General features: G+C 36.7%; 3 protein-coding genes across 9 annotated transcripts in view; 1 reads left to right on the forward strand and 2 right to left on the reverse strand.

Annotated features, from left to right (window-relative positions):
• Window positions 1-3,769, reverse strand: part of LOC108444260 (monocarboxylate transporter 7) — a 10,936-nt gene extending 7,167 nt beyond the window's left edge. Inside the window, exons 1-3 of the mRNA XM_017725327.2 lie at window positions 3,667-3,769; window positions 376-637; window positions 120-263 (exon numbers count right to left, since the gene is read on the reverse strand). Of these exons, the coding sequence (XP_017580816.1) occupies window positions 120-263; window positions 376-613 (382 nt within the window). The 5' untranslated portion in view covers window positions 614-637; window positions 3,667-3,769. The remainder of the gene's footprint in view (window positions 1-119; window positions 264-375; window positions 638-3,666) is intronic.
• Window positions 2,413-13,875, forward strand: part of arsg (arylsulfatase G) — a 14,109-nt gene continuing 2,646 nt past the window's right edge. The window contains exons 1-11 of one of the 7 annotated variants that reach the window (XM_037544253.1): window positions 2,463-2,520; window positions 4,245-4,276; window positions 6,333-6,557; window positions 6,937-7,124; window positions 7,409-7,456; window positions 8,440-8,548; window positions 8,678-8,812; window positions 11,836-12,029; window positions 12,229-12,309; window positions 13,013-13,121; window positions 13,210-13,330. In XM_037544253.1, coding sequence (XP_037400150.1) covers window positions 6,334-6,557; window positions 6,937-7,124; window positions 7,409-7,456; window positions 8,440-8,548; window positions 8,678-8,812; window positions 11,836-12,029; window positions 12,229-12,309; window positions 13,013-13,121; window positions 13,210-13,330 — 1,209 coding nt within the window. In that variant the 5' untranslated portion in view covers window positions 2,463-2,520; window positions 4,245-4,276; window position 6,333. Of the gene's footprint in view, window positions 2,521-2,548; window positions 2,900-4,244; window positions 4,277-5,189; window positions 5,472-6,332; window positions 6,558-6,936; window positions 7,125-7,408; window positions 7,457-8,439; window positions 8,549-8,677; window positions 8,813-11,835; window positions 12,030-12,228; window positions 12,310-13,012; window positions 13,122-13,209; window positions 13,331-13,875 lie in introns of those variants that run through there. The other 6 variants (XM_017725326.2, XM_017725322.2, XM_017725321.2 and 3 more) reach the window with 6 other exon arrangements.
• The window catches only part of snx11 (sorting nexin 11), a 21,989-nt gene continuing 17,299 nt past the window's right edge, over window positions 9,186-13,875 (reverse strand). The window contains exon 8 of the transcript XR_001859224.2: window positions 9,186-9,668. The gene's annotated coding sequence lies outside the window, so the exon portion shown is untranslated. The remainder of the gene's footprint in view (window positions 9,669-13,875) is intronic.

Raw genomic sequence — 13,875 nt, forward strand, 5'->3', positions numbered from 1 at the left:
CCTAGATAATGAACTATTTCTGAACAACACATTTGATCAGTACTGTATTCTTGACCACTACCTTCACATTAATCTATCCTATGCTCAAGACCCTTATTACAGCAAATGGCTTTGATTACCAGCAACAATCCCGATAGTGATGTAAATCTGACTGATGTAGCTGGTGAACGCGGTGGAAATTGTTCCCAGGGAAATGAGGAATCCTCCAAGTATCACGACGGGCTGGAAGCCAAAGTGATTACTCAGCACAGTTGACAGCGGTGCTGAGCCAACGAGCAGTATGTATATGGACAAGAAGGATAAACAGATGAGCACACAAACATCAAGTAAGATTTCCGCCGAAGCTGGTTTGGCAGTGGCTCAAATGGATCTTACCTGTGAAAGTCATTACAAACACGCATATTGAGATAATCCATGAAACTCGACTGTTGCTCTCATTAAACTCGGACGTAAGATCCCTTAGGAAAATGCCAAAGCTTTTGATGACCCCATAGGTGAAGACCTCCACAAGAAAAAAGGCCACAGCCACAATCCAACCCCAGCCTCCATCTGGGACCTCAGAGTAGACTTTAGGTCCCAGACAACCATCTTTTCTGAAGATCCACAATGCCATGGTTAGTGAAGTCAAAACTGTGAACTAAAAACACAAACACTAAAGTTTACTCGTGCAGAATAATAATGCTTTGTGTCATTCAGTAGCAGATGTCACACAGAGTGCTGCAGTGTTTTGCATATTTTTTGGGACAGTGAAGTCAAAATGTTTTTTACTGTGTGCAGTTCCTAGGAATTAAAGATGAAAATGTTAAATAGAGGCAGAAGATACAAGACACCTTCTGGGTATTTTGGGCATACTATATTTTTTGCTTTATATATATATATATATATATATATATATATATATATATATATATATATATATATATAAGTGTTAAGTTTTTAAGTTTATAACCAATGGATGTCCTGAAAAAAAGTCAATGTATACAACATGGAATTCGTCCTTTGCCTGTGGTTAGTAACTATGCACAGATGCACTATACCAAAACTATCAGAATCAGAAGAAGTTTTATTGCCATTTTCAATGAACAGGATTCACAGACTAGGAATTTGCTTCGGCATGAAGGTGCAACATAAAAAAAGATGTTCATCTGTGTGCAATGTACAGCTCTAAACTCCAATTCTGGACAAATAATCATTCAGGTACATATTTTCTGTACATGAATACACCTCATTACAATAATTCTTTCTATTTCTTGGGAGCTCTGAAATAGTACTTAAATGATCATAGATATAAATTATTATACATTTTATACATTGATCTGTATATCTTTTTTCTCTTAGATCTTAATGCTGCCTTGATAAATTCCACTTGACCGGCTTGATTTACCTCTCTGGCCCAGTCTTAAACTATGAAGTTAATGACAATATTGAGTTACGTTGGGAGTTCCTCATGGATCAATTCTGGGCCAATTTTATTCTTTATTGTCTTAAATGACCAGGATCCACTGGCAGGTCCAAAGTTTTACTTCTACTATGATCTAAGAATAACTCAACTAGTTTGCATTGAAGTCCATGTAGTTACATAATAATAAGACTTAGTATGTAATAAGCCTTTAGAGGTTGAAGTATGATTTGACTGCCTGATAAAATTGTAAAAAAAAAATAGCAGTTGCTTCCAGCAACATGCAGACAACACACAGCTAGACTTGCGGAGTCAATATACATCACGTTCAGCTCCAACAACTACATTTACTATGATAAAGACAAGTACCACAGAACAAATTCAGACTGGTCTAAAGTTTTCAAATTGTGTGTTATAACCTTGGGTGCAGTGGCATCAGTGAAAAAAGGGACCATCATAAGAAAAGTACTTTAATGTTTGTCATACACAAGTCGTAGTTCTCAAGGCATGACTCTCCACCCGCTAGCATCTAAAGTTAACCTAGACTACCTATCTAAGGTTTTACACTAAATAATCTTTTACACAAGATTTTACCAAATAATGAATATATCAAGTTGAAGGTAGTGATGGAGCCAATTGGAAGTGGTTACCATGGACAAGATGCATTCTGAATAAGAAGTAAATTAGATGTGTCTGTGGTGCTGATGGAAGCTAACTGTCGAGATATGTTAGGAAATCTGTGGTCTTTCTGTGAGTCATGATGTACAACTGTGTCATTAAGTATATGGGGGGCCTTATAAAGATTTTAATGGGCCTGGTCACCACAGCAGCCGCTTTGATTTATAATCAAATTATGATTTTCTGTGGTTTTGTTAAAACTCAAAGTGATTTCGATATCATAAACTCAGTGATTACTCGCTTTTTAGCCATACCATTCAGGTATTCAGGGAGAAAGAGAGTTTGGGACGGTGCTACTAAAAGGGGCGTGGCCTAGCTGTGCGAAATATGCTCCTCACGTGATGACAACATGACGTCGCGCCGTATCAACATATCAGTGAGGCGACGCCGCGGGAGAGAGCAGCTTCATCAAAACAACTCGTGTTCTGTGAGAACCTTTTGAAGTAATCCATTTTTAATTCACGCTGTCGGCTTTTTGACGTCTTTTAAATGCCCGCTGTTGTTTTGTTTGCTGTCCTCTGTCGTCGGTAGGAAGTTAAAAAGCAGCTGCAGCAGATCGAAGAAAACTGGGGCGCGTTTGTACTGCGCAGAACTGCGCATGCGCACTGCACAAGGCACAAGCCGTGCTTCATAACTGCACGTGTGTGGTGTGTAGATCAGAGACTTCTGCAGGAGTCTCTACGTGTTAGAGTCTATAAGTGTTGCCTTTAAAGTCTGTATCCGGCACATAACGTTAACACTTCTTACTCAGGTCAGTAGGTGAAATGTCCTTCACCTCGTTCAACATCGCCGGCGCTATTTACCTCACAGAGGAGACCAAATGTAAGTGACTTGGAAAATTCATTTAGAAGGGATTTGTGCGTTAGCTCATAGGAAAACTTAAATCTGCTAATTAGATCCTAAATGCCGTTCTACAGAACCATAAAATTAGAAATCACCCAAAGTGCCTATTGAATCTGCTGGCATACTGAGGGCGATGTTGACCAATACAGTGTTAAGATCAATAACAGGCCAGAGACACACAGTTATATATTCACTTTGCCCAGTGTAGTGTCCACTGGGATTTGTCTAATCACTTTAAAGCTTTCCCCCCCCTGCCATCAGCATTTTAATCCATCAATGTACTACTACATATATTTACTACTACATATATTTTAAATTTCCTTTGGTCCATGTTTTTCTTTACTTGCTTGAGCACAAATCTGAAGAACTTTTTCAAACTGATCAAACCATATGGCTAAATTTTGAGTTGTATCACTTTGATTGTCATATTACATATATATTACTATTATTTGTGACCACTAGATTGGGACTACTGACTACTTCAACAGAACAACAGGAAATCTAAATTTCATTGTCAATACAAGTAGGAAAATTACATGTAGTCAAAAACCCCAAAAGGCTACGTTAGATATTAATCAAAAGAATAAATATACAAAATGTTTTCACTTTAGACCAATCAGGACAAGATTAGTAGTTTTTTTTTCTCATCATACCAATTGTAGTTGCACATGAATGGATTTAGGATTTAAATTTTCAGATTGAGTAAATTTTTTTCACAGAAGAAGCAGAGAACAAAAAGTGCTTACCTGCTCTTTCAGGTTATGGAGGAAAAAAAGTGATTTATGTGCAGCCTGCCACTGCAGTGTGCTTTCTGCCAAGAGTACATGTGGTGTCTGAAGCTGTGGCTGCTGGATAAAAATGCAGCTTGCCTGGTGGGAGGTTACAGCCGTGGGGGCTTTGAGGATTGGGTTACACTCAGCACTGATTGAGAAATCATGCTCTTAACCCCCTTTTTCTACATTTGAAACATTTGGTACATTTGAAATTGTAGGACCTGTTTATTTGCTACTCTCTGTGTTTGCAGTGCTCTGAGTTGGCAGTGAGGTACTGAATTTGACTGGCCTGAGCGTTTTGTAAGAGGACCAGTGCATTAAGTGAAGTTTGTTACCCTGTTATGTAACAGTTGTTACTGCTTGGCTAGAAAGTGTCCTGGGACCCAGAGTGGAGAACACACTCTCTGCATAGGCCTAGTGGACTTTACATAGAATAAAAGGGCAGAGAGGCAGAGAGAGGGTCCTATTAGTCATTGCTTTCAAGAATAAATTTGACACAGGCTAAAATGAACTTTTCACTGGAAGTTACTATACATGTCTTCACTTTGCAGAGTTGTTCATGTGTTCTGCACAATTAAGACAGGTAAGTTGTGGGGCTGAATTAAATGGGAAATTACTCAAGGTTTTGTGATATATATATATATATATATACACACACACACACACACACACACACACACACACACACACACACACACACACACACATATATATATATATATATATATATATATATATATATATATATATATATATAGTTAAACCCAGAAATATTTTGACTGTGACACAATCTTCATGATTTGGGCTCTTCATGCCACCACATTGGATTTGAAGTGAAACAACTTAGATGCAATTGAAGTGTAGACTTTCAGGTTTAATTCAAGGGGTTGAACAAAAATATCCTATGGAACGTTTAGAATTGCTTTACCATAAATAAAATGTTTCTTTTTAATACTTTGTTGAGAATCCTTTGCAGGCAATGACTGCCTGAAGTCTGGAACGCATTTCACTTGCTTAAGACAAAACTTAAAGCAAAACTTAAATGCTTGAACGGGTTGAGATCTGGTGATTGACTCAGCCAGTGCAGAATATTCCACTTCTTTGCCTTAAAATACTCCTGGGTTGCTTTCGCAGTAAGTTTCGGGTCATTGTCCATCTATACTGTGAAGCGACGTCCAATCAACCCTGTATCCCTGTACACTTCAGAATTCATCCAGCTGCTTCTGTTTTCTGTCACATCATCAATAAACACTAGTGACCCAGTGCCATTGGAAGCAATGTATGCCCATGTCATCACACTGCCTCCACCATGGTTTACAGAGGATGTGGTGTGCTTTGGATCGTGAACCGTTCCAAACGTTTACCATACTTGCTGTTCCAGTTTAATCTGGCCTTTCTATTTTTGAGGCTGATTAATGGTTTGCATCTTGTGGTGAACCCTCTGTATTTACTCTCATGAAGTCTTCTCTTTATGGTAGACTGATACACCTACTTCCTGGAGAGGCTTCTTCACTTGGGTGGATGTTGTAAAGGAGTTTTTCCTCACCATGGAAAATTCTGCGATCATCCACTACTGTTGTCTTCTGTGGACATATAGGCCTTTTTGAGTTCCCGAGCTCACCAGTGCGCTGTTTTTTTTTCCCAGAATGTATTTGTTGTAAATGTGAACTGTTGATTTGGCCACTCCGAACATTTCTGCTGTCTCTCTGATGGATTTTTTCTTTTTTTTTCCAGCCTAATGATGGTCTCTTTCACCTCCATTGAGAGCTTCTTTAACAGTATGTTGTGGGTTCACAGCAGACCTTTTACCTGCTTAATTTATGATGGATTAATGAAATAGCTTTTGAGATAATTGTCCAATTACCTGATATTAAAGAGCTGTAATTCCTAAATCCCCTACCCTCAAATTAAAGATACAGCTGCATCTTGAATATGGTAAACAGCTAAAACGCGTCGCTGTCCAAATATTTATGGGCCTAACTGTTTGTGTGTGTGTTTGTGTCTGTGTGTGTGTGTGTGTCTGTGTGTGTGTGTGTGTGTGTGTGTGTGTGTGTGTGTGTATATACAGTACTGTGCGAAAGTTTTAGGCATCTAAGCAAATTTTTAAACAATTTATCTCAGCAATGATTTTATCACAATATACATTAGAATAAAGTCATATTCATAATTCAAATAAACATAAAAACAGTAAAAAGTAGCAAGAATTTCTTGTGTCCATATTTTTCCTTGACACCTTCACAGCCACCAAAGAGACTTGTTAATATCATCAATTACATCACGAGCACAATTTAATGAAGCACTGATTGGTCAAACCAGGAGCTGCTTTTTAACTACATATAATACTGGGCTTCCTCGAGGAGAGGTTTGAAAATGGTTAAAATGACTATTTATTTGTTTTATATATATATATATATATATATATATATATATATATATATATATATATATATATATATCAAATTCAAATATTAGCACTTTATCTTGGGTGCCTAATATATCATTTCATGTTTTATTTTTTCCATTATGTTAACTTATTTACAATTAGAAAATCAGCTATAGACACATAGCTCCAATAGCTGTTACCCAATGTGCCAGTTAGATGTACATTTTTACGAACGTTTCCTCTTTTTGCTTTCCAGAATGGCAGAAGCTGGATTTGGTGTTCTGCTGCTGTTTTGCTGCCTGTTCTCAGGACTGGTGTATTACATCAACAGTTACTTTGAAAATGGAGATAAGACGAAGACTAGAGAAAGGCCCAATTTTATCATTATCTTGGCAGATGATATTGGCTGGGGGGACCTCTGGACAACACCATTTGATGGTACTACACCCTGGTTGAGCATGTTAAAACTGGAAGGCAAAAGGTAGAGTGAAAGAAAGATATATATTTATAGTTATATATTATACATATATTGTTATATTCTAAAAGCATTAAGGGAGTACAACAAATAAATAGCCATTTTAGATTAAAATCACTCGTCAGTCACTTTTCTTCATGATGCTAAAAGGATATAATTTCACAAAGTGCATCATTCAGGGAGACCACACAGTGTATTGAAAATGTATTAAATTGTATTCTGTGTATATTTTGAAACATATTTCCAACTGAATGAAAAACTATATGAAATGTTTTTACCATTGTGTTGGATTGATTTTGCCAGCATTGTATTATAACAACTGTTTTCTATCCTATTTTTGTACGTCCATTTATTTTTGTCCTGATTGTGCGCTGTTGTTTTCCAGATTTACAGACTTCCACTCTCCTGCCTCAACATGCTCCCCCTCGCGTGCTGCGCTGCTGACCGGCAGACACGGCTTACGTAATGGTGTCACTCACAACTTTGCAGAAGGCTCTGTCGGAGGACTTCCACTCAATGAGATGACGTTTGCTCAGCTCCTGCATGACGCTGGCTATTATACTGCCATGATTGGTAGACACAGCACGCTTTTAAATCACTGTTCAGCATAACACTGTGATTAACATTCGGATGGTTTTTAGTGAGCAAGCTCAGAAAGGCCTGATGCTCTGATTAACTCCTAATTAATGCATGCCACACAGACCCCACGGTGACTTAAGTTTAACTGAAGGCCAAAACATAATAGTCATAGTGATGTTTATTGCATTGTGATTATCTTTACCAGTCATTATGGTACTGTAAATGTCTTTAGAATTGCTCAGAAAAAAATATAATACTGATCTAATTTTTGGCTACAGGAAAATGGCATCTTGGACACAATGGTCCTTACCATCCAATCCACAGAGTTAAGTACAATTCTTCAATGTTTTGAACTGAATTGCAAAGATACTATAAAAGGTGCATCTCATCTATTACTCATCTCTTAACACACTGTAGTGTCTTGGAAGTAGTTGGTCATTAATAGACCAAATGTACAGTGGCAGGACAGAATTATAAGGTAGGGCTGCGCAGTAATAAGTATATCAGAGTTTTCATGATTATGAAAAACATCAATTAATAGTAATGTATGTTCTCAATTAATCAGCTTAGTGATTTGTCCCCAATTTGAGTGATAAACAGTGTATCCACCGGTCATTATAAAACAGGGTATAGCAGGCTGAAGATTATTTACTTGGGGGAGCTTTTAGCGCTCAAATTTTTTTTTTTCGTGCATCACAAAAATGAAAAATAAACATTCAAGGAGAGTCGCTACTTATAAAGTGAAGACTTGCTATTTAACTATATATTAACTATATATATTATTTAATTGATAGTGACAACCCTACAAATATAACGTTAATGTTTATTGCAGCATTGGTCTTCACAGTACTAATATTACTGTGCAGTATGCAAATTTGCCTCTCTGAATGATTGTTTTATTGGGTGCTGAGAACATCCTAACCAATCACATCTGTTATTTTGGATGATATTTGGAAGAAACAAAGCACATGACTCAACTAATGTGAATCTTTTGTGGTTAAAAATATTACAGGCCGGTCCCTAACCATGTTACATCAAAGATTCACTAATGTGTTTTCAATATAGTTATACAATATAATGTAAGGTATATTGCAATCATACTATGTATGTATCAACACATGAAGGAATTTTTATGCAGTGAACTTCGTCCACATTATGTAGCTCCAACCATAATATTGAACTACTGCCTTAATTACTCCTCTAAACACATATTTCTATTAAGTCGTAATTAGCTCCATTTGAATCATATATGAAGGAAGAGTATGAGGTTCAGAAAGATTTAACAGGCACTTGTTTTTCTCTACTACAGGCTTCGACTATTACCTGGGTATCCCATATAGTAATGACATGGGCTGCACTGACAAGCCTGGCTTTGACCTTCCCAGCTGTCTCCCATGTGAGCAAAGTAAACATAGCAGGTGAGCTCATACATGTCTAACTCACATGAGTTCAGCATATATATCTGAGGCATATAGAGTTAGGTTCTACAATCCACACTGATTTATATTGATCCCATTAATAAAAACTGCCGAATTTCTACTCAACAGGAAGCGTGGAGGATGTCACACTAAAATAGCATTACCTCTCTTTGAAAACCAGACTATTGTTGAACAACCCTTGGACCTCTGGGACCTTACAGGACAATACGCTAAAGCAGCGATCAGTCAGATTTTCACTGCTAGGTTTGTACCCCATCTTTATTTCTAATGGTCATGGTTATATGGAAACTGCTGAACAGTACATGTGCACAGATCATGAATTTTTATGGCTGAGCCTGATTCTGATTTCCACAGCAAAGTCCAGTGTTGAATCAACTCCCACAGAGTTGATTTCAGCACTTTATTAGGGTTTATTTAGCTCCATACTCTTCAGAGTTAAGTGAATACTTTCAAAATAGTTAAACATTTAACACTTTGTCAGAGTTGGTTTTTTAAATAACACTGAGTTATGTTTTTACTATTGGCTCCGTATAGTATTAGTTTCACTCTCTGAATTGGTAAGATATCTACACTGAAAAGCGGTTAAATTTTTTTACAAGAATGAATTACAAAGAACTAAATTTTCAAAATAAACATTTATTTTTGCTTTTTCTTCCTTGTAGTTATTCATACAGTTAAATTAAAATACTGGTTAAATCATGTATAAGCTTCCATGTGCAACATCAAATGAGCTTTGAATATCAAATGATTTATGAAATTTACACTGAATGTGTAATGATGGAAATCAAAATGTTCAGTGAATGGCTAACTTGTCAATAATAAAACGGGATCTTCAACCAAAAGTATATCACTTATTTGACAAACGACTGGCATGTCATCTTCCATTTACAAATGTACCATCGTAAGACAAATCAAACACAAAACGTGCTTTGAAAAGTTCATCAACCCCCCAAAAGAAGCGGTTTGCCTGGCGTGGGATGAGATGCCCATCCATGGTGATACAGAAGCTGTCAATCTTGCTCTTCTGACATCCAACACTGAGAAGTTATGGCTGCCAGCCATGCCGGTAGTGAAGATGCTCCTCCAAACCGCAGCATGACTAAAGAAAAAAAGAAAAAAAAAACACATTATAGAACTGATTATTCATGGCTAGTGAAAGATGGGAATACCTATGAAAACCTAATGAATTTTTTTTTTACTTTTTAACAACCCACAGTTACACATATGGCCAAAAAGTGAGATAATAACTTTAATTAGTTTCTCAACTGCATCACATGCACAAACTTTTGGAGATGTTAGTCACCCTGATGGTGGCATAAGGAGATGTAACAGCAGCAACCGGGAGCATCCACTGAACTTGACTGTCTAACAAAAAATTAACACAATGTGCTCCACAGTTTAGAAGCAGAATAATATTTTCTGTATTTTGCAGAAGGTATTTGTATCTGCAGATTTAAGATCAAGTGCTGGAGCATAAAGAGACACTGTGTGATGCAAGTGGGTGCTTTAGGGACATTTAAGCTTTAAAAACTAGTAGCAGAACTAAAATCTATCCTGAAAGATAAAGACAGCCAGCACAGTTCATAATGGGAGTGATATGAGTTCTCGGACTCTCTCATCTTCTAGAAAATCAGGGAGTTGTCTGTGGCATGGTTGAGAAGAGACATGGCAAGCATCCCCATCACGCTGCTTTTCAGTATTAATGGTCCTTTGAAAATTTGGGCCTCCTGGAGAAAAGTTAGGACACTCAGACACTAGGAAATATATTTACCTTACCTTAATTATTTGATTTCATTAAAACATATGATTCAACATTAAATTTTGTCACTACCAAAACAATCATAACTGTACCAAAACTTTACCAAATGTTACATTTTAAATATTGCTTTTATAAGTTGAAATGTAGCGGTTTGGGTTTGGGACAGACATCTCTCATTAGAAAGTACCCTATAAGTGATGAGTTTGTATGCATCTCAATGTCTGCTTTGGGTTATAATAGATCATAAGAGTTTCTGTTAAATCTAAGATCTGAATACTTAATTGTTAAATTTTTTGTCTAATTTATTGAATGTTCCTTATAAATAACAAATCATTGAAGGTGCTACATAGAAAGTGAGAGGTAACACTATTTAGCACAATGAGTAATGTTTAATTGTGCTGCAGTGTACTGGTACAGATGAAGCAGCAGCATTTAAACACAGCATGAGTGTACTTACAAGCCTCACATTATTTATACCATAAATTGGCAACACATAGAGAAAAATAAAAAACAATTAATTGGCTGATTGCCAGTTGCTTGATTGGAGCAAAATTTGACCAGTTCTGATCTCGGCCAATTCCATTCGTACATTCCTAGTGCGTGATGAGTCGTGAATGATGGAATACTGTCCAGGGCAGTGGGTCTCATTGTGTCCTTAAAATCACTTGATTCGTCACTTCAGTTTGCTCTGACAAAGTAAGTAACTGGTTAACTTGTACTTCTGGTCTTCATCCCATGGCCTGGTATTCTTCATCATCTTTGCCTTTGAGTATCCTACCTATTCTCTTTTTCATAATTATAAGGTTTAATATAAGGTTTACAGCCAAGTCTAATAGTGACTAATAACTGGACCCTAATTTTGAATGGACTGTATAAGCAACTATTTGTCTCAGAAGCAGGACTTTGATCTGGTATGACATGCTTAATCTACAAACAGGCCTGTTTAGTTTGACCGATCAAGCAGAGAACTGTGACTTTGACCTCTGACATAGTCCAAGGATAGATCACAAGTTGGTGCGGTATTTTCTGCCTAGCTTCTCCTATTTCACATTACTGCCTTATACTTCAGAGTAAATGTCGAGACAGCTGAGTTGAAGGCGTTCACATCACTTGTGATACAAACACAACCATGTGAATAATTTAGTTGCTTGTTCCTTCTTCTTTCGTATATCAGAGTTCATATCTTGCAGTCTTGTATAATACAGTACGTCATATCATGTATTTTATTTTAAAGATGTAGTATATTGTAAAACACTTCAGTAAATTATATCCAGTCAGCATGTGTTATGTTAAAAACATAAGAGTTTTGAAAAAAAACTAAAGAAATGTAATGGTATTCATTTTATGCTTTATGCTTAATGTGGAAACACTGCTGTTTCTTACTCTGTGCTGCTGGTGATCTATGAATAAGTGTAAAAATTGCCTTCTAGCTTGACAAGAGACAGTCTGACCAGATTGGGATATGGCACTGCTATGTAAACAGTCTTTTCTTGTTTTGTTTGTCCAGGAACAGAGGGCAGTCTTTCCTGTTGTATGTGGCTCTGGCGCATATGCATGTTCCTCTGTTCCATTACGGCTTTCTAAATGTGACTGAAAAGGACGCCTATTCTGCCAGTCTCAGTGATATGGACAGTTTGGTGGGGTCTATAAAGCTTGCCACTGAGGCCTTTAGCATGGAAAACACGCTCATATGGTTCACTGGTGAGTCATTTAGAGCTGTCAATATTAGCTGTGAACGAAGTCCTGTGGGTGCTATGGTAGTGGTGGTGGTGGCTTTCTACAGTTCATAGTGAATAATGAATGTAACTTTTATTTTAGCGCTGATAAAACATTAATAAGGTTAATGCATTTCAGAATTCAGGAGGACTGTGGATCTGAGGTCTCAGTGTGCATCTTTCAGGTGATAATGGCCCCTGGGAGCAGAAATGCCAGTTTGCAGGAAGTTCAGGGCCTTTTGTGGGGAGGTGGCAGACCAGCAGAGGTAATAATCAAAACCACTGATATACAATGTTTCAATGTAATTATGTGTTTATAATAGTCTGAAATAGAAAGTTACATCCACAGTGTGATTGCACTTGACCTCCTGACAGGCCGTCTCAGATTTGCTTAATACGTTAAGGAAATAATGCCAATGTCCCAGTAATTTTTTGCTTCATGAGTGCCACAGTAGAATGTACAAACTTGAAATAATTCCTTTGAATTCTTAGAAATGTTTAACAACTTTTTAGCAATACACTTTCAGCTAGATGTGAGAAATTTTCAGTTGTTCTTTGTTTTACAGTGTGTTTAAAGAAACAGCTGATACAGAGATGCATGTTTTTTTCCAAGTTATTGCAGAATATGCAGGAAAACAAAAGGGCAATCAGAGCATCCAAACTAAAAGTATATTAACTCAAGGAATTTTGGTATTAATTGCTTATTTGACAGTACTTCTGTGCCAGTTAGACTGATGTTAATAAAGTTTTCTGATTTATGAAGCACAAAACATGACACACATTTCAAATCCCATATTGTCTATGTACATGTTAAAATATTTATATCATTGGAAAGAACGCAGCTTTGTCATGAAATGTGATGATCTGAAGCAGAATGATCACTAATTGATTATCATTTATGACTTTGTGTACATGTAAAAAATTTTTTTTTTTAAAGGAACTAATTAAGTGATTATTTTTTGTGAAAAGGTGGAGGCTCAGCCAAAAGGACCACATGGGAAGGGGGCCACAGAGTTCCAACAGTGGTCACCTGGCCTGGGAAAATATCACCCAACACCACCAGCAATGCGCTGCTTAGGTATGAGTGGTTGTTCATGCGCTGATAAATGTAATGACAACTATTTTCTGGCTTTACTTGACTGTTTGTTTCTCTTCCTCATCTGCAGTGGTTTAGACATCTTCCCTACAATCCTTTCTCTAGCTGGTGTGGCGCCACCATCAGACAGACATTATGATGGCCTTGATATAACAAACGTTCTGCTCCATGACTCTGATTCAGGACATAAGGTATAAGGTAGAAACTGTGATCTATACCATGTTGGAAAAGGTTCTTCTTGCGCACATTTGAGAGTAACATTAAAAAAAGTTTGATTAAATTTTCTTATGTAAAACAGAACTGATTATTAAACTAAAAATGCATTTTAAAATGTCTTATTATTTGATTATCCTTTTTGGGCGACATTGTCTTGGGGCTATATTGGGCAAAAATAGAAAGAATATGAAAAATATATATTTTATCTAAATATTTGAAATGAAACTGAGTATTTTAGTACTAAAACACAAAAAAAATGAAACTACTAAGATGTAACGTCATGAAGTAATGTTCTGATTTCTTTCATACAAAACTATGTATGCTCACTGCTATATAACAGATTTGACTGTGGTGGGGATCTAGCCACTGTTAATGCATATATGTAAGATACAACAGTATGTTAGTTTTTATAAATAAAGACAAAAAAATTCTAAATAAAAATATTCTAATTGAAAAATAAATGACAACTTGCAATGAAATGGCTGTGTAGTGTTGCTGTGATTTGCACAGTGGATGTAGT

Source organism: Pygocentrus nattereri, chromosome 13 (genome assembly GCF_015220715.1).
Source record: "Pygocentrus nattereri isolate fPygNat1 chromosome 13, fPygNat1.pri, whole genome shotgun sequence".
Lineage (NCBI taxonomy): Eukaryota > Metazoa > Chordata > Actinopteri > Characiformes > Serrasalmidae > Pygocentrus > Pygocentrus nattereri.